The 24,861-nt window shown below is 33.9% G+C and overlaps 1 protein-coding gene across 5 annotated transcripts in view; it reads left to right on the top strand.

The window, feature by feature from the left end:
* Positions 1-24,861, top strand: part of RANBP17 (RAN binding protein 17) — a 324,083-nt gene that overhangs the window by 49,566 nt on the left and 249,656 nt on the right. For all 5 annotated transcript variants that reach the window (XM_085001775.1, XM_021076682.2, XM_021076681.2 and 2 more), the window contains one exon: positions 23,264-23,369. In XM_085001775.1, the coding sequence (XP_084857901.1) occupies positions 23,264-23,369 (106 nt within the window). The remainder of the gene's footprint in view (positions 1-23,263; positions 23,370-24,861) is intronic.

The following is a 24,861-nucleotide window of genomic DNA, read 5'->3' as shown; positions in this document are numbered from 1 at the left end:
TAAATTTCTCAGTTTCCTCATTATTTTTCATTCTTTACTAAAGGAAGATTTATTTATTTATGTATAGTTCTTTAAATTCTTTAGGAACATAGCGAATTAAACATACTTTACAGATTTTTAAGCGAATGACTTATAAGAATGGAAATAACTATATACATTTCTTTTAATTATATATATTTCTAATAGGAGGTATTTTAATTATAGTTCCAGGATTTTTTTCTTTCGTATTTGTTTATTTGTTTGGAAAGTGAGTGACAAGAGATGATAGTCAAACTTAGTTTCAGTGATTTTCCATCTAAACTTTAAAAAAAAATTCAGAAAAATTATCCTATGTATTTATAGAATGTCTTCTTAAGATGCCTTTTATTCATTATTTATCTGTTTTTTGTTTTGCTTTTTGAGTCACACAGTAGTGCTGAGGGGCTAGATAATGGAGTAATTTACTTTAAATGTTCTCTTTTTTTAACATCACATTATAAATTCAGTGGGAGAGAGCTAACATTTTGGTTCATAGCATTTTGTCTTCATGATAATCTGCTAAATCTACTAAAGAAATCATCTTTAGTAGAGTTTTGAAAATTATTAAATATAATGTACATATAAAAGGATATATATATATATATTTTTTTTTTTTTGAGATATGGTAACTAGCAGTAACCAACCCACCACCTAACTTAAAGAACAGATCACTGCCATTATGATCTTTGCCACTCCCTCCTTCCTCTTGGCAGAAAATTCTTGCTGTTTGTTTGTCAATTGATGCTTTTTCTTATAGTCTTACTACATCTGTATATATTTTGAAATAATGCATTTTTGATCTTTATATAAATGGAGTCAAACTATTTATTTTACAACTTGCTTCATTATTTTTTGTCAGTATTACATTTGTGAGAGTTTGTGTTAATGCTTTAGCTTTCACTCCCTCGTTTGCACTGCTGCACTCTGTTGTTTGAATATACTGAAATTGATTTATGCCTTTTCTTGTCAGTGGGTATTTGTGTTTTCCCTGTTTTTTTTGGCTACTGCTATGAATGCTGCTGTAAAGATTGTTTTATATATTCATTACCTAGTGCTTCAGTAAATAATGCCAAACTGTATTTTACAAAGTGATTTTACTACTTTACATCTCACCCACCATGATGCAGATTCTTACCAGCAGGTCATAATGTTAGACTTTTTGTCAAAGTAGTTGAAGTAGTATACCTTGTCTATAATTTACTTTTCATTCCCATGATTATTAATGAAGTTTAGTGGTTTACGTTTATTGACTGTTGGTTGTGTCAAGATCAGTATGTTCATGACTTTTGTTTGTTTCCCCCTCAGCACTTGGCTTATAATGGTCTTTCTCTTACTGATTGAACCCTTTATATATATTTTAACACTAATCCTTTAGTTATTTGAATTGTAAATATTGTCCCCATTTGCGGCCTGTCTTTACATGTAATTTAAATGTGTCTATTCTTTTAGTTGTTTCATGTCAGATTTTATTTTAATTAACTCACCTCATCTTTTGAAGAGGTCTTACATTTACATTGTCCAGAAAAAAAAGAAATGAAAATGTGTTCCTTTCCAGTCCTATAATCTGTCCTCCTATAGCTCTAGTAACAATTCTTAACTAGCTTTATATCTTTCTAAAGCTTCTGTGTGTATATAAAATTATGCATATAAGGTTCTTATCCCCTTATTTGCATAGAATGTGGCATATCACAGTCATGTTCTGCTTCTTGCTTTTTCTAATTTAATAATGTATGTCCATAGCTTTTTGCTAGTGAGTCTGTAAAGAATGTTTAATATTTATAGATGTGTAATATTTTTTGAATGTATCATAGTTTAACTCTTTTCTCCATTATTGAAAGTCATTTGAGTTGTTTGTCATCTTCTGCTCTTAAATTAATGCTATACAGATTAACCTTGTGCTTATCATTTTACATGTATGCAGATATACCTATAAGATATATTTCTGGAAGTGCAATTACTTTTGGATGGAAAGGTTAATGTATTTGTAATTTTTATAAATATTGCCAAATTTCTCTCTGTAAAGACTCTACCAATTTACTTTTCCACCAGCAATCTACGAGTGTTCCATATTATTGCCTTCACAGAACAATATTACCAAGCTTTTTGAGATTTTGGCCATCCTGTGGGTGAAAAAAGACTTCTCAATATAATTTAACATTCTCATATTAATGATGTTAAGCTTAAGTTTACCATTTTTTATTGGGTTGTTTCTTTTTTTTTTTTTTTTTTTCCCCTCCTTCTCACTGATTTGCAAGAGCCCCTTGTCAGTGTTAGGAGTTGAAAGTATCTTTTTCCTTTTTTTCTTTTTCTTTTTCTTTTTTGAGTGTGCAGCTTGATGAATTTAGCAGATACGTAGCGATGTAACTACTACTATATTCAAGACAGGGAACACTTCATTCACTCTGTAAATAATTTTCTCATGCCTTTTGATCCTTTTCCCTAACTCTTGGCTCATGTAACCACTGGTGTCTGTCACTATGGTTCATCTCTTTTAGATTTCTATATAAATGGAATTATAAAATAAGTCTTTTGGGTTTGACTTTTCTTAGGATAATACTTTTGAAATTCAAATATATTATATATAAATATCTTGTCCCTATTTATTGCTGTGTAGTATTCCATAGTATGGCTTTTTCATCAGTTTGCTTAGTTGTTTAACCTCTTGATGGGCATTCGAGTTACACTTAAAGTTTTGGGCTGTTGTGAATAATGGTGCTGTTAACATTTGCAGACAAGTCTTTGTATGTTCTTTAATTTTCATTTTTCTTGGGTAAATACTTGAGGTAGATTGCTGGGTCTTTTGAGAAATGGGTGTTTAATATTATAAGATGCTGCTATACTGTTTTACCAAGTGTTTTTCATTCCCATGAACAATGTATGAGAGTTTCATGTGTTCCATGTCTTCATCATCGTTTGATTTTGTCTTAACTTTAGCCATTCCATTCAGTTTCCAGTAGTAGTGTGTCACTTTGAATTTCCTTGATAATTAATGTTGTTGTGCTTTTTTGGCCTTTCTAATATCTTCTTTTGTGAAATGTCTGTTCACATTTTTTGCCCATTTTAACTTGAATTGTTTGTTCTTTTGTACATATTCTTATTATTGAAATTGTAAGAGTGTTTTATATATCCTGTATACAGTCCCTTTTTGAGGTGAATGTTTGCAAATATTTTCTTCTTATCTGTCTTTTCAACTGTCTTTTAAAGAGCAAAAGTTTTAGATTTTGATGATAAACCTTTTCAATTTTTTCTTTATGGTTTGTGTAACTGAGGTCACAAAGATGTTCTGTGTTTTTCTTCTAGAAGTTTAATAGTTTTAGCTACTATGTTTAGGTCTGTGATCCACTTTGGGTTAATTTGTGATGGTGTGAGGTAAGGATACGACCTCCTTCCCCAACCCATATCAAGTTGTTCTAGCATCATTTGCTGAATAGACTCTTTTCCCATTGAAGTATTGTGTACCTTTGTCAAATATCATTGACCATAAAAGGGTAGGGTCTGTTACTGGACTCTCTTCTGTACCATTGATCTATGTGACTGTCCTTATGCCAATGATTATACTGTCTTGGTTACCATAACTTTATAAGTCTTGAAATCAGGTAATTTAACTCTTCCAGTCTTCTTCTTCTTTCTCACATTATTTTTGTGTTCTGGATTTTTTGCTTTCTGTATTAATTTTAACATCAACTTGTTAGTTTTTTTTAAAAAAATAATTCATTAGGATTTTGAATGAGGTTGCCTGAATCCATTTATCACTTTGGACTATCTTTATATAAAGTTCAAGGACATAGTCTATTGCTCCACTTAATATAGGTGTTTTTAAATTTTCTTTGCAATATTTTATTGTTTTTAGTGCACAGGATTTGAAAATCTTTCACTGAATTTATTCTTATATATTTTTGATGCTATTGTAAATTTTGATTACTCTGTTATTTTGTACAAGATTAGAAATTGATTTTTGTCTTTTATGTCCTATGACTGTTAAATTTACTTATTAGCTCTAGTAGCTTTTTTTTATAGATTCTTTAGGATTGTTTTATATGATCTTGTCATCTGCAAATAAAGACAATTTTGTGTCTTGTCTTCATGCCTTTTATTTCTTCTTCTTTCCTTATGCCACTTGTCGGACCTTTAGTACAATGTTGAACAAAAGTGGTAAGAATGGATATTCTGGCCTTATTACTGTTTGTACATCAAACGCATTGAACATTTTACCATTGAGTACGATGTTACCTATTGGTGTTTTAAAGGTGTTCATAATGCATTTGATGAGGTTCTCTTCTGTTTCTTCAGCTGTTTATAATGAGTCAGGTGTTGACTTCTTTGAATGCTTTTTTATGTACCTACTCAAATGACCTTTGTTTTCTTTTTTTGTTTTACTAATTTAGTGAACTACATTGATTTATTCTTCTGTATTCAATCAGCTTTGCATTCCTAGGATAAATCCTATGTGCTTATGATATTGTTCCTTTGTATAGTATTAGATTCACTTTGCAAAAATTTTATTCTACATTGATGTTCATGAAGGATGTTTGTCCATAGTTTGTTTTTTCTGTGATGACTGGTTTTGGTAACAGGGTGATCTTGGCTTCATAAAATGAGTCAGGAAGTGTTTCTTCCTCCTTTGTTATCTTCTGAAAGAATTTGTATAGTAATCATATTATTTCTCTGTTAGGAGTTTGGTAGAATTCATCAGTGAAGCCAGTGGGCCTGGACGGTTTACCATTATGAATGAAATTTTGTTGATATAGGACTATTCAGATTTTCTTTTTTGCCTGAAATCACATTTAGTTATTTGTGTCTTTCAAGGAATTTGTCCTATTTTTAAATTTACTGGAATAAAGTTCTTTCTAAATTCTATTAATTCTTTTAATGTCTATAGGATCTGAAATGATGTCCTTTCTTTCATTCTTCCTATTTAAAATTGAGGTGTACATGACATACAGCATATTAGTTTCAGCTGTACAACATAATGATTCAGTAGTTGTATATATTGGGAAATGATTACCATAAAAAGTCTAGTTAATATCTGTCACTATACATAGCTACACATAGCTACAGGTTTTTTTTGTTGTAATGAGAACATTTGAGATCCACTCTCTTAGCAACTCTCAAATATGCAATATAGCATTATTGACTATAGTCACCATGCTAGGCATTGTATACCCATGACATTTGTAACTAGAAGTTTGTTCCTGTTGACCCCTTCACCATTTCAAACCCCTCCTCCCTTCATTTTTGATATTGAGAACTTTTGCCCTTCTTCTCTCTTCCCCGATAGACTCAACTAGGTATTCATTTTGTTAATCTTTTTAAGAAATCAGCTTTTAATTTCACTGATTTTCATTTTTTTGTTTGTTCACTTTGTATTTCATAAGTTTTTGGGGGGGCTTTATTTTTTCCACCTTATACTTTCGATTTTATTTGGTCTTTTTTTCCCTTCTAATTTTGAATAAAGGTGCCACATCTTTTGATTTTTATATTTTTTTGTATTTTTCTAATTAGAATATTTAAAGCCATAAATTTCACTTTGAACATTGCTTTAGCAGCATATCATGAATTTTTGATCTTTTATTTTCATTATTACTTAGTTAAAAAGTATTTTCTAGTCTGTTCTTTTTTTGTTCAGGGATTGTTTAGAAGTATGTTTTTATTTCCAAATATTTAAGGTTTTCCTAGTTGTCTTACTGTTTCTGATTTCTAATTTAATTCTACCTTGGGCAAATATCATTTTGTATGATTTCAGACTTTTTAAGTTTATTGCGTCTTATTTTATGACTCAGCATATGGTCTACCATGTATACTTGAAAACAATGTATATTTTACCATAGTTGGGTATCATATTATGTAAGTAGAAATTAAGTCAAGATGGTTAATAGTATTGTGCAGGTATTGTCTTTTTGATTTTTTTTTTTTTTTGTGGGGTTTTGGGTCCATTTCTACTATTTATGGAGAAAGAAGTATTAAAATCTCCAAATAGAATTGTGGAATTGTCTGTGCTACTTTTAATTTTCAATTTTTGCTTCATTTAGACGTGTGTAATTTTTTTGCTTTCCTTATTAATTGACCCTTTTATCTTGAAGTCTGCCACCTTTGACATTACTAAAGCCAGTGTCTTTTTCTACTTTTTGTTTACGTAGGATGATCTTCACTATCCATTTACTTCCAGTCTGTCTGTGTCTCTGTTTTTAAAGTGTATCTACTATAGACAGCATGTAGTTCTTTCTTTAAAAAAAAAAAAAAATCACTTCTGACCATCTCTGTCTTTTAATTGAAGTGTTTCGTCCATCTGCTAAAGGGGGTAGAGGAGGACTATCAATTCAATACCATTTAAACTGCTCCCTCAGAATAAAGTTTTTCCGTATCACACTGGTAGTCTGTAGTTAGGTCGCAAGCCATGTGAAGTCTGACTTCAGAGTTTTTTCCTCCTTCCCTCTGACTCAAATGGAAGTCAAGTTAAACAGTTTTCTGTGTTATCTTTCTTTGTCTAGGGAAGAGTTCTCCCCCCACCTCCCACCACCCCAGGTCATTTTTTAGTTAAGGGCATAAGAATTTCCTTTTGGATCCTCATATCGGGCATGCCCTAGGCTTTGCCCTTTGTCCTTCAAAGGAGAAGAAATTCTCTAGTTTTTCCATGCATATGTCTGTCAGTTTCAGCCTAGGCATCTATTTTGACCTTTCCAGATTTTTTTTACTTTCTTATCAACTTAGTAATATTTTGGTACCTTTGTGTAAAATAGAAAAAGGCACCCTTTCTTCTAGGCAAGTGTTGTAGCACTTCACTAGGGTGCATAGATTGGTAAGTAGAGTACAGGCTGGATTTCAGTCACCGCTTGTCCCTTTGGTTAAGTATCTTTTTGTCGCTAGGTGGTTGCCCTATAAGCCTGTCTTACAGTGTTGTTTTTTTTTTTTTTTTTTTTTTTTTTTTTTTTCCCTGATGACATAATGGTAGCCTTATGTAATATCTTTTCAGGGTTTTTTTTTTTTTTTTCCCAGCAATTACTTGGTTTTTATTATTATTTTTTTAATAGTTATTTCCCCAATACAATTTTTTACATTAATTCGGATTAAGTTAATTCTTGCTTAACTAGCTACCAGTAAAAATCACATTTTTGTTTTTATTTTTACATCACAGACAATTAATGTTAGCTTCTTTAAAAGTAAAGCATTAGTAGTAACTTTCACTTCTTTGTGGTCAACTAGATGCTCTGAAAGGCCTTTGAGCTGCAAAACAGTCAGACCCTGGATAAACTTTTAATGCACCTCTCGGCTTGAAATAAATTTGTGTAATTTCAGAGGTTCCTTCTCCTCCACCCTGCTATTCTCCATTTCTCTGTCCCTCTCTCTTCTATATACTTCTTAAAAAATGAACTTTAGCCAGAATGTGGCTGGTTGGCAGCAAACAAGGGCAAAGGGCAGGGTTGCCTTTAAAGGTAAATTATCAATGATTAAATTGTCATCAAAGACTTAGGCTAGTAGCAAGTTCAGTGTACTGAAATTGGGATTTTTATGTTAAACTGGATCCTTAGGAGGTAATATAGTGGTCTGAAACTGGTAGATCCTCTTGGCTTTCAGCACAAAAAGTAAATTAACATCTTTTTTAAAGTAAAGCAGCCGTGATTTAGGGCTTTATGAATCCTGCAGATTAAGAGCAATCAAATAACTATTCATGATTTAAAAAATAACCAGCAAACAAACAACAAAACAGAGTACCATGACTTAGTACTAACAAAAACAATGAATTATCTCTTTGACTTAGCTCTCCCCAAGTACTTAAGATATTGAAATTGTATGAAGATAAATAATTACTTATGAAATGTTTAAAGAAAAAAATAGATCACAAATGAGCAAACAAGAAAATGAAAAATTACCAGGCAGATTGAAGGAGACTCAGGCAAAACTTTTATTGTTGAAGAAAGTATTTTTGTGATCTAAAATTTAATGAGTGTTTTAAATAGTAAATTAGACCCAGCTGAATTAGCAAATCGGCATTTAGATTTGAAGAAATTTTCAAGAATGTGGAGAAACAAGCAAAGTGTAACTACTGAAAGGGAAGTTAAAAGATAGAATGAAAGGGGCACATACGTCAAATTGGATCCCAGAAAGTATAGAAAGAAGAATGGAACAGAGGCAATCATGGAAGACATTCTGTCTGAGAATTTTTCAGAATTAATGAAGGACATGAATCTGTTAATACAACAAACTCAATATATACTAGTCAAAAACACAAAACAGAATTTTAGTCAAACTGTGGAGGCCCAAAGGTGGAAAATCTCAAAAGCAGCAAGAAGAGTGTAGCATTGACTGACAAACTCATTTCTCAATGGTGAAAATGTTAAGTCAGAAGATTGTGCAATATTATTCTCAAAAATTGAGTCAAAATAATGGCTATCCTATAATTATATGTCAGCAAAATATCTTTCATGAACAGGAATACCAAAACCATTTTTAGACAAATGAAAACAGAATGCTTACTACCAGTAGATCTTTACAGAGATTCTTCATTAAAAGTTTTCATTAAATATTCCAAATATTATTTTCAGGAAGGAGGGATATGATTCCAGAAGGAAAGAAAGGAGTACAAGGAAATTGGTAAACACGTATATAAATCTTAACGAACATAACCTTATATTTTTTTAAAAAGACTGTTTAACTTGTAATTAAAAAAGAAACCACCATAAACAATAGTAGATGAGAGAGGGGAGTGATAAGAATTAAAATTGTCTTATTCCCTATTTTATTTAGGAAGAGAAGATAGTAAAATTTCAAGAGTAATAACAAAAAGTATAAGATATCATGTGATTAACTTCCATAATGCAGTAGAGGGAAAATAATGAAATAGGTAAACAAGCAAATTCAATTTTTTAAAAAGCAAAGAAAAGAAAAAGAGAAAGACAACAATAAAAATTAAATAGTAGGAGTATTCCAGATATGTATTAATCTAATAAACACAAATGGGTTAAATTTAGAGTTAAGCCAAATTGCAAAGTTGAATTTGTTTTTTGCTTTTTAGGACTGCACCCGCAGCTTATGGAAGTTCCCAGGCCAGGAGTCTAATCTGAGCTACAGCTGCCGGCCTCTGCCACAGCCACAGCAATGCAGGATCCAGGCCACGTCTGAGATCTATACTATAGATCATGACAACGCCGGATCCCTAACCCACTGAGCAAGGACAGGGATTGAACCCTCATCTTCATGGATACTAGTCAGATTCGTTTCTGCTGCTCAACAACAGAAACTCCCAAAGTTGAATATATTAAAAAATATTTCACTGAACCAAAGTTCATTATAAGAGGTATACACAAAACCAGAAAGTTGAAAGTAAAGGATTTTAAAAAATATGCTGTGTAAATACCTAAAGGAATTTGGGGTAGTTATATTAATATCAAACGAGACAGTAGATAAAAAGCATTATTAGAACTGGAGATCATAGTTGTGCACTAAGAATGTACAGATATTTCAGATATCTAATACCTAATGAAATAGTCTCAAAACATATCAAGCAAAAATTGTTTTTCCAGTGGGAGAAATTAACATATGTTCCATTATAATGGGGATTTGTGGTACATTTCTCCCAATTATTGTTGATAAATAAGGTATGGAAATCAGCAAATTTAGAGAGAATTTGAACAATATGATTAACAGATTTTGAATTGAGGTATATAAAATTCTGTAACCAATAATGAGTAACCAAATATTTGTTTTCTATATAACACATGGCATGTTTTTAAAAAAATTGACCAAGAAGAACAAGCTAGAGGCATCACACTTCTTGACTCTGCACTGTGTTACAAAGCTACAGTAATTAAAATAATATGGCAGTGACATAAAAACAGATACATAGATCAATGGAATAATATAGAGAGCCCAGAAATAAAGCCATGTTCATATGGTCAGTTAATTTATGATGTAGTACTAAGAATATGTAACAGGAAAAAGATAGTCTCAATAAATGGTGCTGGGAAAACTGTACAATTGCATGCTAAAGAATGAGACTGGACCCTTATTTTATCATCATACACACAAAAATAAATCATAGTGGATTAAAGGCTTGAACATAAGACCTGAAACCATGAAACAGAAGAAAACTTAGGTAGTAAGCTCCTTGACATTGGTCTTGGCTATGATTTTTGAATTTACCACCAAAAGCAGGGGCAGAAATGCCAAAAATAAACAAATGGGACTACATCAAATTAAAAAATTTCTGCACAGCAAAGGAAACAATCAGAAAAGGCAGACTGCTGAATGGGAGAAAATATCTGTAAATTATATATCTGATAAGGGGCTAACATTCCAAAATATGTAAAGAACTCATGTAACTCTATAGCAAAAAACCAATTGAAAAATGAGCAGAGATTCTGAATGTTTCCAAAGAAGATACAGAAATGGCTATCAGGTACATGAACAAATGTTGAACATCACTGGTCATCAGGGAAATGAAAATTGAAACCACAGTAAGATACCACCTCATATCTGTTAGAATGGCTGTTATTTAAGATAAGATATGATGAGTGTTGGCAAGGATGTGGAGAAAAGGGAACCCTGTGTACAATTGGTGGGAATGTAAATTGGTGTAGCCAGTATGGAAAACAATGTGGAGGATCCTCAAAAGATTAAAAACAGAACTACACATATAATGCAACAATTCTACTTCTGGATATTTATTTGAAGAATGTGGAAACAGTAAGTTGAAAGGATATCTGTACCGCCATGTTCACTATGGACTTATTTACAATAGTCAAGACATTGAAGCAACCTAAGTATCCACTGAAGGAGGAATGGATAAAGAAAATGTAGTATGCACACATGCACACATACACATAAACATATGTATATATAATTATTATATAGTATGTATAGTATATAAGGATTATTATTTGATCATAAACAAAGAATGACATCTTGCCACTTGTGACATGTTAAGTGTAATAAGACAAAGACAAATACTATATGATCTCATTTATATGTGGAATCTGAAAAATAAACTATACTCATAAATATGGAGAACAGATCGGTGGTTGCTAGAGGTGAGGGTTGAGGAGTGGGTAAAATAGAAAAAGATGGCCAAGAGGTATCGACTTGTAGTTATGGAATAAATCATGATGTAAAACACAGCTTGGGAACTATAGCTAATAGTACTGTATTGCATATTTGAAGGTTGTTGAGAAAGTAGATTTTAAAAGTTCTCACTATAAGAAAATAAAGTTTGTGAATGTAGGATGGATGTTAACTAGATTTCCTAGAAATCAATAAATCAAGCACTTCTTTAGGGAAATAATCAATAGTTGCAAATAAGCATGTTACTACTCATAAGAGAAATGGAAATTAAGGCACATGGGATACATTTTACTTCCAATAGATTGGCAAAAATAAATCCTACAGGAGAATGTAGATCAAAGGTCATTCTTATGTACTTCTAGTAGGATTTTTGTCAGCTGGAAATAGAATGGAAATCAATTTGGTATTATCTTGAAAAGTGGAACATTTGAATACCTGCTAACTGGGCACATCTACCCTTAGGTATGTCCTTTAGAAAATCTCATCTCATCAAGAGGACGTGCATGAGAATGTTCATAGACAGACTGTTCTTAAAGACAAATAAAGGAAAAAAGCTCAAATGCCCTCAACATGAAAGTAAATAAACAGATCATAATATAGTTATACAATGGAATATTATATAATGCTTAAAATGAATCAACTACAGATATATTTAAAGATGAATTTCAGAGATACTTAGGAAAAAAAGCAATTCTCAGAAAATGATATCTAGTATGAAACACTTCATAAAGCCCACAAACAAGTAAAACCAAAAATATATTGTTTAGGGAAATATGTGTAAGTGATAAAACCAAAAAAAAAAAAAAAGTCAAGAAATTGGTAAGCATGAAATACATATGGTTCTTCTAGGGTGTGAAGTAAGGGAACAAGCTACAGGAGTATGGATTTCGATGTGACAGTGTTGGTAAAGCCTTGGTTGTTAAATTGAATAGGGGGTTCACATGTGTTTGTTTTATTATATGGTCAGTCCCCTGTATCCAAGGTTTCTGCATCTGCAAGATCAACCAACCTTAGACAGAAACTATCCCCCCCTCAACACACACAAAAATTCCGGAAGGTTCCAAAAATGCCAAACTCGAATTTCCCAGGTGCCAGAAATTATTTACTTAGCATTTACATTGTATTTACAGTTCTTTACCTACCATTTATATTGTGTTAGATTTATAAGTAATCTAGAGATGATGGAAAGCATATGGACGTATTAATAGATTATATGCAAATACTATACCTTTTTATATTAGGGACTTGTACATCTGCAACTTTTGCTATTTACAAGAGTCCTGGAAACAGTCCCCTGTGGATACTGAGGGAAGACTGTACTTCATATCTGTTACATATATTCTTTCATATGTAGCAAATATTATATTACAGGGTAAAAAGATTCAGTTGTAAAATCAAAGACTTGTTTTTCTACAAAAGGGTAGTGAATGAAAGTATAGCTGTTCTTAGATATATGCATGGAATTAACTGAAATGTAATAGTTTATTGAAATTAAATAGGTCTTGAATAAAATGTCATACCTAATTATTGATTGCTATAAATTCGAGGAGTTTTTATAGTTGTGGTTTTAATACATATCATTTCAAAGTTTCTAGCATAATGCCTGATACATAGAAAATGTTTATTAAATATTTGCTTTTTCCTTTCTTCTAGTCAGAAGGTCAGTGGGAAGGAATCTGTGTGCCATTTAAAAATATTTGTGGTCTACTAAAAAAAAAATCGTTTTATATTTGCGGTTCTAGTTTGTACCGCTGTATGTAGTAGTGTTCAATTTCTTTTGTGCAGACTAAAGACTTCAGTTAGTGTTGAACAAAGAAAATTATATGCTCTCGTTATGTGTGCTTTAATTTAGATGCTTAATGGCTTTTAATGTTACAAAATAAGTTTATTATTGTATTATGATCTCATTTGTATTATATTGTCTTGCTTTTCCATATTTGTGGTGATATGGTCATGGTTTACGAAAACAATAATCCCTAAGAAATAGGTCATTAACAGTAGTTAACGATTACTTGTGATCTATGGTAATGACTGATTTCTTTGGGATTATTGCAGTTATAAACCATAATTACAGATTATTACAGCAATAATTATTTTGTTAGAGGAAAAAATGTTCTGTTCTTGAACAGCTGCTAAAACAAGTGCCCTGAACATTTCAGAATAAATAGAAAAATGGAAAACTATAATGAAAATTTAGTTTAAGATGAGATTTTTTTTTAAATTCATAGATATGAAATGTGTAGGATATTTTAAATTTCTAAATGCAGTTTAAATATTTGGATTTACATGGTTTTTTTAAAACTTGTGTATAGCATTCTGTAATGTAACTTTTTAACATTATTTTAAACTCTATGTCTCTCTAAAATTGTAGTTTTAAGGGAAGGTTTAATGTGTATGAGAAATACCACTTCTCATTTAGTTAAATATGAAAATTGTATTTGATAGCTTAATAAAAATGCCTTTATATTTCATTGTTTATGTCTAACACTAATCTTAATTTATTCAACCAGTTGTTAAGTTTTGGGTTAAAAATGCCTGCTTGTCTTGTACAAGAAATCACTTCTTTCTAAAACAAGGAAAGACCAAATATACATTGTACTTTTCTCTAAATAAATAACTTCTATTCATAATTTTAGAAAGAATGCTCAGAGTTGATCATGTGCTATCTTTGCATAGCATTCTTTGATATCAGAGCCTTCATTTCAGGGTTGCAGAAGAAATGAATTAAAGAATAAAAAAAACATGATTTGAAGAGTTCCCACTGTGGTGCAGTTGGTTAAGATTCTGACTCCAATGGCTTGGGTCACTGTGGAGGTGCAGGTTCGATCCCCAGCCCAATTCACTGGGATGAAGGAACAGCATTGCTGCAGCTACAGTGTAGGTTGCAGCTGTGGTTCAGATTCAGTTCTTGGCCCGGGAATGTCCTTATGCCATGGGTGTGGCCATTAAAAAAAAAAATGAGAATTTCATTCTTATGTTTAGTACTTATTATTAGACAATAATAGTTATCACACCACATTGGAAAAAATTGTTTTTCCTCTTTGATCTCTCTCACTAGGTTCAGACCCTTGGGCATGGGGTCTTGCTCTCCCTTTTCACTCTGCCTCATACATATTTTGTTATATCCCAGTGAGTAGAACATGGTACATAGTAGATAATTAGCAAATGAGTTTTCTAAAAATTCTTTTGAATTTTTTTCCAGTTCAGTGTTTTTTTGGTCTGTTTTATAAACAACATTGAGAAAGTAGATACTAGCTAACTGTAAGTAGCTTTAATTGCAACAAGCCTTTTTGATAGGGAGGAAAGAACTTAAAAATTATTAAATGTTGTGTGACTTAATTTTCTTGAATAGCTTTTAAAATAAAAGAATGAACATGTAAGTGTTACATGTTGATATATTTTATTGCTTTGTAGCTGATAGAAGGAACTAAAATGGCTCTATTTAATAATAGTAGTAGTAGTAATAATAGCCAACATTTACTCAGAATTTATAGCTAGAATTATTATGAGTACATGTAGAATACCATTCAGTGCTGTCAGACCTATGAGCCAATTATTATTATCACCTTCATGTTAATAAATGAGGAAATTAAAGCCCCCCCCCAAAAAGATTGAGTAACTAGTATAATAAATAGTAGAGGCAGAATTTAACCCAGGCTGTACTCTTGGTAGCTAAATTGCACTCCTTCCTTCTTCCCTCCCTTCCTCCCTCCCTCCCTTCCTCCCTTCCTTCTTTCCTTTCTTTGCTTTTCTTTAAGGCTGTACCCGTAGCATATGGAAGTTCCCAGGCTAGGGAGTTGAATCAGAACTACAGCTGCTGGCCTATGCCAAATCTGAGCCATATCTACAGCACAGCTCATGGCAGTGCCAGATCCTTAACCCACTGAGCAAGGCCAGGGATCGAACTTACATCCTCGTGGATACTAGCTGGGTTCATTACCGCTGAACCACGAGAACTCCCTGTACTGCCCTCATTTTTAATACTGATCTTCCAACAAAGAAATATAAAAATAGCAAATGTAATCAGTGTGTTTTTAAGTAGGCTTGTTTTATCAAGAGCTAGTAGGCAGATATTTCAGCACTTGCATTGGTAGTAAGCTCCAAAAGTAAGTTTACTTATTTTAGATTCAGTTATTCAACAAACTTTTGTTTCATTGTGTTACTTGGTTTTCTAATAAGTGGTTTGGAAATCAAAAGACGTGCGAATACCCTAGAAATGATCCCAAAGGCAGGTGCAGTCTCATCTGTAGTCAAAATCTGGGAAACAGAGAACAATCAGGATTAGGAAATAAAACGTATTAAACAAACACTTAAGATGTTGTTGAATCATCAGGGTCTATCTGATTGACAGCAGTGTTGTTTGAAGTCTTCCTTTAATCAGTCTTGAGATGAAGTGGTACATATCTCATAATGGTATGAGAATGGACTCTTAGAAGTCCATTGCCTGTGTTTGAATCATATACTCTTTAATAGTGATTTGTGACAATAAATGAATATGGCTATAGATAATAGATACAATATTTAAAATAGTACTTAGTGCATATTAAGTATTGCATAAATGTTTGCCATTATTTTTAGTACTAGTGGAGCTTACTTGAAGCAAAATCAGTTATCTAATTAAAAGTCTGAATAGATAAAATATAAAGAAAGTTAATATTTAGATTTAAATAATTTTCATTTTGAGAAATAATTTATGGTAAGATGTTTTAAAAATAATGACTCCCACAGGGCAGGTAAATTATTATACTACATAAACCAAAGATTATGGTCACAATATTTTTGGAAGGCCACACCCATGGCTCTTGGAAGTTCCTGGGTCAGGATTGGGACCTGCACCACAGCAGTGACCTGAGCCACTGCAGTGACAATGCCTGATCCTTAACCTGCTGTAGCTCAAAGGAACTCCTGGTCACAATATTTTAGATTCATGTCCATTATACAAAATGTGAACGCTTCACACATAGTTGGAGCATAGCCTGTTGAGAATGACCTTTGTCAGATTCTGAGAATCAGAGTCGATTCTCCTTTTCTGGTATTTATGTTCTATAAAGTTTCTGTAAACACTGAATTACCAAATGTTAAATCATTACTCCTAGGGAAAAATACAAGGTTAGGCTCCTGTGGGTTTCTGGTCCCATTTCTATTGACCGAACAACATATAACCTTGTTCTATGTGTTTCTACTTAAAGATACCTTCTTTAATATGTATTGTTAATTGATTAACACTGAACTCATAGCCAGTAGCACTACGACTCCTGTCTGGACGAAGCTTATTTAACAGGTGTTATTTTCTCTGTAAGCCTTTTTTTTTTTTCCCACTTAGGAAGACAAGGCAACACTTTTAGTGACCATTTTAAACAGTAAAATTAGCAACAAAGAGCACAAAAGTGCATTAACAATGTAGTAGCAAAAAGATAAAAAGGAGTACTTACGTGTTTATAGTATGAGAGATAAAACAGGAAAACATTGTTGCTTTGTTTTACATAAGCTTGAAATGTGCACATTGGGCAACTCAGACTATTTGCTGCTCTGCATCTGTCCATAAATGATCGCTAGTATTGATTTTGGGGTTATAAATAAATTTTACCAAGTGGATGAGTTTGCAAAAAATATAGCCTGGATTGTATCTTGTATTGAATGTGGATTGAGAGGTTGCTTTTATTTAAGCAGTAGAAATGTATCTACCACTAATGTTTATTTTTAATAACAACTCAATTTTAATTTTTACTAAAGTGATAATAAAATGTTAACTTTTTCTTGCCTCTTTCATGCTATATTTTCTATGTAATGACTTCTTAATTCAGTAATCCATGTCTATTTGATAACTGACATATACCAAGCACTGTTTTGAGCTCTGGATATGCAATAGACAACTGAACAGAAAAAAAAAAATAGCTATCAGGCAGTCTACATTCTCTTGGGATAGACAGGTAACAAAGCAAGATAAGTAGTAAAATATGTTAGCAAGTGATACATGCTAAAATTTTAAAAGGTAATAAAGCAGGAAAGGGAGATAGGAAATGTTGACAGATTGTATTCTGGTTATCTTTTGCCCCAAACTTAGTGACATATCAAATAACAATTTTATTATTTCTCCGTATTCTTTGAGATTAAGTTTCAACTGGATGGTTCTTTTTTGGGTCTTTCAGGCATTATAATCTGGTGACAGCTGGGGCTGGCATCACCTGAATGATTTTTCACTTGTAAGTCTGCTGTCTTTGCTGGTATGCTTGATGAGTGGACTGCAGACGGGCATTTCTCTAACTACCCTCTGTACATGGCTAGCCTTCTATGATGGTCTCAGGGAATGTGGTCTTCATACATAGTGAATGACTTCCCCTAAGCAAACATGCCCTGAGAGACTGGAGGAAGCTGCCAGTTCTCTTAAAGATTAAGCCCAGGACTGGAATAAGTGTCACTCCTACCATATTCTTTTGGTGAAAGCAGTCACAATCCAAGCCAGACTTATGAAGGATTGGACAAATAGACTCTACTTCTTGATAGAAGTTGCATACATGGATGGAAGGATTCGATGATGAATATCTTGAAGACACACTACCATACTTTAGGTATTGGAAACTGAAGGGTATCACTGTAAGGCCTGACTGAGAAGGTAAATTTAAAGTAAGACTAGGCAGCATGGTTGTATCTTTTTCTAGTTATATTATACTATGTGAGGATAGGTAAAGGCAAGGTATGGAATTTGATTTAAACAGTTACGACTTTGTAACATAAGTATGTTAGAGCAAAAAAGATACTGAAATTACATGCAAGATAGCAATTATAATGTTTGACAGTAGAACTAAAGGTAAATAAGCAGGGTAGAGAAGGGTGTAAGAGAGTGAAAAAAAGGCAGATTCCCCAAGACTATTAGAGCTAATAAAAGATAGCAAAGTAGTGGGATACAAGAGCAGTAGTCAGAAATCAACAGTGGGTTTATATATAGCAGTGAAAATCAAAAATGAAGATAATGGGAGTTCCCGTTGTGGTGCAGTGGTTAACGGATCCGACTAGGAACCATGAGGTCGCGGGTTCGGTCCCTGCCCTTGCTCAGTGGGTTAACGATCTGGCGTTGCCGTGAGCTGTGGTGTAGGTTGCAGACGCGGCTCGGATCCTGTGTTGCTGTGGCTCTGGCGTAGGCCAGGGGCTGCAGCTCCAATTCAACCCCTAGCCTGGGAACCTCCATATGCCGCGGGAGCGGCCCAAAGAAATAGCAAAAAAGACCAAAAAAAAAAAAAAGACAAAAAATGAAGATAATGGAGTTCTTGTTGTGGCTCAGTGGTTTAATAAGCTGGCTAGTATCCATGAAAATGCAGGTTCAATCCCTGGCCTTGCTCAGTGGGTTAAAGATCTGGCATTGCTGCAAGCCACAGTGTAGGTCACAGATGGGACATGGATCCAGCATTGCTGTGGTTGTGCGTAGGACAGCAGCTGCTGCTCCGATTCGACCCCATCCCAGGAACTTCCATATGCTGCAGGTGCAGCCTTAAAAAGAAAAAAAAAAATAATAAGAGAGCATTAAAAAAAAAATGAAGATAACAAGTCCACTTACAATAGCATTAGAAAAAATAAAATACGTAGGTAAAAACTTTCAAAAGAAGCATATGTCTTATAAACTGACACTCTAAAACATTTTTAAAAGAAATTAAAGATCTAAATCAGTTGGAAGACATCGGTGGTTACAACTCAAAAGAGTTAAATATTGTTAAGAAAGCAATATTTCCCCAGTTGGCCTACAGATTCAACCTAATTTCTGTCAAAATCCCAGCAGGCTTCTTTACAAGAATTTGTAAGCCTGATATTTAAATTAATATGGAGGAGTTCCCGTTGTGGTGCCCTGGAAACAAATCTGAGTAGTAACCATGAGGGTGCTGGTTCGATCCCTGACTGAGGGCTTAGTGGGTTAAGGATCCAGCATTGCTGTGAGCTATGGTATAGGTTGCAGACGTGGCTTGGATCCTGCATTGCTGTGGCTGTGGTGTAGGCTGGTAGCTGTAGCTCTGATTCAACCCCTAACCTGGGAGCTTTCATGTGCCAAGGGTGCAGTCCTAAAAAGAAAAAGAAAAAAATGGAAATCCAGGAGACCGAGAATATCCACAATAATCTTGAAAAAAACCAAAACTGCAAAACTCACACTTCCTGATTTCAAAATTTATTTCAAAGCAACAATAATCAAGACAGTGTGATGTTGGCATAAAGGTAGATATTATACCAATGAAATATAATTGAGAATTCAGGTATAAACCCTCCAATTTGTAATCAGTTGATTTTTGACAGGGTTAGGAAGATAATTCAGTAGGAAAGTTGTCAGCAAATGGTGCTAGCACAACTGGATGTCTACATGCAAAAGAATGAAGTTGGACCCCTATACACCATACACAAAAATTAGGTCAGAATGACTCATAGGCTTAAATGTGTGTGTTAAAACCATTAAACTCCTAGAAAAAAATGTAGGAGTAAATCATGACTTCGGGTTGGGCAGTGGTTTCTTAGACATGACACTAAAAGGTGAAATGACAAAAGAAAAATTAGCAATTTGTACCCCCGAGAATTAAAAATGTGGGGGCTTCAAATGTGACATTGTCAAGAAAATGAAACATAACCCACAGAATGGGAGGACATACTTGCTAATCATAACTCTGACAAGGGATTCGTATCTAGAATATATGAAGAACTCTTAATAATAAAACTCTGTAATAAAAGATAAATAACCCAATTTTTAAATGAGCAAAGGATCTGAATAGACATTTCTCCAAAGAAGATATGCAGATGACCAGAAAGCACATGGAAGATGCTTAGCATTGTTAGTTATTAGGGAAAGGCATGTCAGAATGACAACATCCCACTTCGTACCCACTAGGAAAGAATAAAAAAGATAACAAGTGTTGGCAAGGATTTGGAAAAGTTGGGCCTTCATATATTGCTGGTGGGAATGTAAAGTGGTCCAGTTGCTTTAGAAAATAGCTTGGCAGTTCCTCAAAATGTTAAAAATTCAGGTATCAGATGACCCAACATTTCCAATTTTGGGTATACCTGAAGAAATAAAAGCGTATATCCACATTAAAAATGCATACACGAATGTTCATAAAAGCATAATTGATAAAGTCAAAAGGTGGAAACAGCCTAAATGCCCATCAGTTTCTAAATGGATAAACAAAATGTTGGAGTTCCCATTGTGGCGCAGCGGAAACAAATCCAACGAGGAACCATGAGGTTGTGGGTTTGATCCCTGGCCTTGCTCAGTGGGTTAAGGATCTGGCATTGCCATTAGTTGTGGTGTAGGTCACAGATGTGGCTCGGATCTGGCGTTGCTGTGGCTCTGGCGTAGGCCAGCAGCAACAGCTCCAATTAGATCCCTAACCTGGGAACCTCCATATGCCGCAGGTACGGCCCTAAACAGACAAAAGACTAAATAAATAATAAATAAATAAACAAACAAAATGTGATATACCCAAACAATAGAATGTTATTTGACCATGAAAACGAGTGATGGGAGTTCCTGTCGTGGCGCAGTGGTTAACGAATCCGACTAGGAACCATGAGGTTGCGGGTTCGATCCCTGCCCTTGCTCAGTAGGTTAACGATCCGGCGTTGCCATGAGCTGTGGTGTAGGTTGCAGACGCGGCTTGGATCCCGCGTTGCTGTGGCTCTGGCGTAGGCCGGTGGCTACAGCTCCGATTCAACCCCTAGCCTGGGAACCTCCATATGCCGCGGGAGTGGCCCAAGAAATAGCAACAACAACAACAAAAGACAAAAAGACAAAAAAAAAAAAAAAAAAAAGAAAAAAGAAAACGAGTGATGTACCAATACAAACCATAACCTGGTTGGTCTTTACATATTATGCTAAATGAAAGAAGACAATCACAGAGACCACATATGGTATGATTCCATTCATATGAAATAGAATGGGAAATATCAGAGGAGACATAAAGTAGATCAGTGGTTGCTTAGGGCTGGAGGGAATGACTACAGAGTGGGATTTCTTTTGGGAGAGATGAAGATGTTCTAAAACTAGATCATGGTGGTCGTGGTGGTTGTATGACCCTGTGAATTTATTTTTAAAAAATTATGTACTTTTAAGTGGGTGAATTGTATGGTATGTGAATTATATTTCAGTGAAGTTGTTTAAGTGGCAGGTTCAAGTGATTGGAGGTTCCCCATAGAACAAAGGATTGTTGGAGTCAGAAGATTCATTTTTGTAGATATTGAAATCACTACCAGTTATGATAAAATATTGTTGGAAAGTGTGACAATGAGCCAAAAACTAACATGTTCAGAAAATAAGGAGTCATAACCCGAAGGAGATTAGATAATTGCAATTAGAAAGAGAATTTGGTAGTATAGTTAGGAGACATAAGAGGTAAAGCTGAGTACTTTTATAATGTAGAGAGGGAGAATGTTCTGGAAGTAGAAATGAAGACCATCAAGTCTGTGTTCAAGGCCTAAGTTACAAGAGGTGTGGAAGAGAAATCAGCCGCTGTTTGAGAGGGTCCACAGAAGAAGTACGATCATCAGGAGAGAGCATTATGTTGCTCATAAAACACGTTAGAACTGCATTTGGTAACTTTATTGATATCTTCAGTTTCCTGCATGGGCCTTTTTTTCACTAATTATACATATCTTGAGTCTGTTTTATGAATTCCTTGATGAAAGTGTTCTTATTTCTCCTGCTTAATGTCTTACATTGCTGATATACAAGGCCGCATACTTACTCAATTCTGATTTATTCATGGTTTTGTAACAGATTAAGGGATGTGGGTACTTTATTGGATTATATTTCTAATGTACAGGAAGTTTTGTCACCTCAGTAAGTTTATATTTTTCCAGAAGTTTGAAGAAATTGTTGATTAATAGTAGTGACCAGTTCAATCTACAGGAATACAGGAAGAATGTGTTCTTTTTTTCCATTTATTTACCCCTCCTATGTCTTCTAACAAGCATAGTCTCTTTTATAACTCTTCAATTCAATACCTTGTAAAAAAAAACATTTTAGTTTACTTGAAAAGGTTTCTTAATACAGAGACGTAATTTATTTTATTGTTATGAAATAACCCGCTCATCTTTGAAAAGTCAATCTCCAAGATTAGCACAAAATTTCTTTTTATCAAAATAATTGGTTCATTGTTAATTATTCATACAAGGTTTCAAAAATCTTGGAGACTCTGATACATAGATCAATGAATCTAAAGATGTAAAGTAATATGCCTGAACAAAAAGCATTCAATAAATCCAGCATTTCTAAATCAATCAATTTTGGCTGTTCCAAAGTAAGATTTGTGAAAAGCGTAGGTGTTGCCATTAGTTCCACTGTTGTAAAATTATTTAGTCCTTTGCTGCTGTTACCCATGAAGTTAATTTGGTTGTCAAACAATATAATTTGCATAGTGAAAATTTGGGATTTTTAAAAAGTTATGCATAAAAATATAAAAGGAGTAAATTTATTACCATCTGTTATCTTCCAAGCCTGGGCAATATTAAAAATGATCAGACTGGAGTTGCCGTTGTGACTCAAGGGTAATGAACCGGACTAGTATCCATGAGAACCTGGGTTCAATCCCTGGCCCCACTCAGTGGGTTAAGGAGCTGATGTTACTGTGAGCTGGAGTGTAGGTCGCAGGTGTGGCTCGGATCTGGTGTTGCTGTGGCTCTGATGTAGGCTGGCAGCTGCTTCGACCCCTAGCCTGGGAACTTCCATATGCCAAGAGTGTGGCCCTAAAAAAAATTTAAAAATAAAAAAAAAAGATCAGGCAGGTGCTATCATGACATTGACTACTCAGAAAAGATACTGGCTGGCCATTGGATCAGTACTCGTACTTACTAATGGCCCTTGACGTAGACATTACATTTGATGTTTTATCAAATTTATTTTAATCTTAAGTCTTCACAGTAGATCTTATTTTCTCCATTTTGCAAATAAAAACCTAAGACTTAAAGTGGTAAGTAACTTCTACAAGATCACATAGCAAATTGGTAGAACTGGGATTCAAACATAGTTATATGTGGCTCTAAAATGTTGTTTTCACTGTTGCACTACCTTAAAATGCAACTCTTCACTCTCTGTCAAGAACTGAGTTCACGATAGTTTATCAGTTGTTTGGAAGAATAGGTTATTTTGCTAATTTTGGAGTTTTCTAAAAAATAAGCTTTGTTTCTGTCAATACTTCTAAACTTTTTTCCTGTTGTATATTAGGACGTCTTGCCTGGCTGGTATACTTAGTTGGGACAGTTGTTGGAGGAAGATTAACATATACCAGTACAGATGAACATGATGCTATGGATGGAGAATTATCCTGTCGGTAAGTAGCAGCCATATAATTTACAGAAATTTACTAAGTAGTTAGAAATTTAGTTATTCAGCTGGTGTTAAGAGCTAAAGCATTTTGTACTTGGACTTTTTGAAGAAGGTATTATTTTCCTTTTTACTGATGAGAAAACCAAGGCTTAGAGGTTAAGGTATTTGTAGGAGTCATATCTCTAATAAGTAGTGTAGTCAAATATATTTGTATGAATAATGAGTGAACTGGATTTCCATATATTTTAATTTATTTTTAATATCTTTGTTTATAGCGAAGTAATAATATATGTTTTTGTTGAACACTTTAAAAATTCAAATGAAAGGAAAAGTTATGTATTAATTTGGAGATAAGTACTATCATCATTTTAGTAGATCTTTGAATCTTTTTTTTAAATTTTATTGATTTATTTTTTTATTTACTCAATGAATTTATTACATTTGTAGTTATACAATGATCATCACAATCCAGTTTTATAGAATTTACATCCCACAACCCCAGCACATTCCCCCACCCCCCAAACTGCCTCCTTTGGAGACCATAAGTTTTTCAAAGTCTGTGAGTCAGCATCTGTTCTGCAAAGAACTTTAGTCTGTCCTTTTTTCAGATTCCACGTGTCAGTGAAAGCATTTGATGTTGGTGTCTCATTGTCTGGCTGACTTCACTTAGCATGATAGTTTCTAGGTCCATCCATGTTGCTAAAAATGCCGGTATTTCGTTCTTTTTAATGGCTGAGTCATATTCCACTGTGTATATATACCACATCTTCTTGATCCACTCCTCTGTCGATGGACATTTAGGTTGTTTCCATGTCTTGGCTATTGTGAATAGTGCTGCAATGAACATCGGAGTACATGTGTCTTTGCGAGTCATGGTTTTCTCTGGATAGATGCCCAGGAGTGGGATCGCTGGATCAAATGGTAGTTCTATGTTTAGTTTTCTGAGGTATCTCCATACTGTTTTCCACCGTGGTTGCACCAATTTACATTCCCACCAACAGTGTAATAGGGTTTTTTTTTGTCCACACCCTCTCCAGCACTTATTGTTTGTAGACTTTTTGATGATGGCCATTCTGGCTGGTGTAAGGTGGTACCTCAGAGTGGTTTTGATTTGCATTTCTCTAATAATGAGTGATATTGAACATCTTTTCATATGTTTTTTGGCATCTGCATGTCTTCTTTGGAGAACTGTCTGTTTAGATCTTCTGCCCATTTTTTGATGGGGTTGTTTGTTTTTTTGGTATGGAGCTGCAGAAGTTGTTTATAAATTTTAGAGATGAATCCCTTGTCCGTTGATTCACTTGCAAAGATTTTATCCCATTCTGTGGGTTGTCTTTTTGTGTTGTTTAGGGTTTCCTTTGCTATGCAGAAACTTTTCAGTTTGATTAGGTCCCATTTGTTTATTTTTCTTTTTATTGTCAATACTCTAAGAGTTGGATGTGAGAAGATGTTGCTGTCGTTTATGTCAGAGAGTGTTTGGCCTATGTTTTCCTCTA

Source organism: Sus scrofa, chromosome 16, assembly GCF_054392235.1.
Source record: "Sus scrofa isolate SSC_HxYL_T2T_F1_AM1 chromosome 16, Sscrofa_HxYL_maternal_Yorkshire_Landrace_v2.0, whole genome shotgun sequence".
Classification (NCBI taxonomy): domain Eukaryota; kingdom Metazoa; phylum Chordata; class Mammalia; order Artiodactyla; family Suidae; genus Sus; species Sus scrofa.
This window is presented reverse-complemented; position numbering and strand designations above follow the sequence as displayed.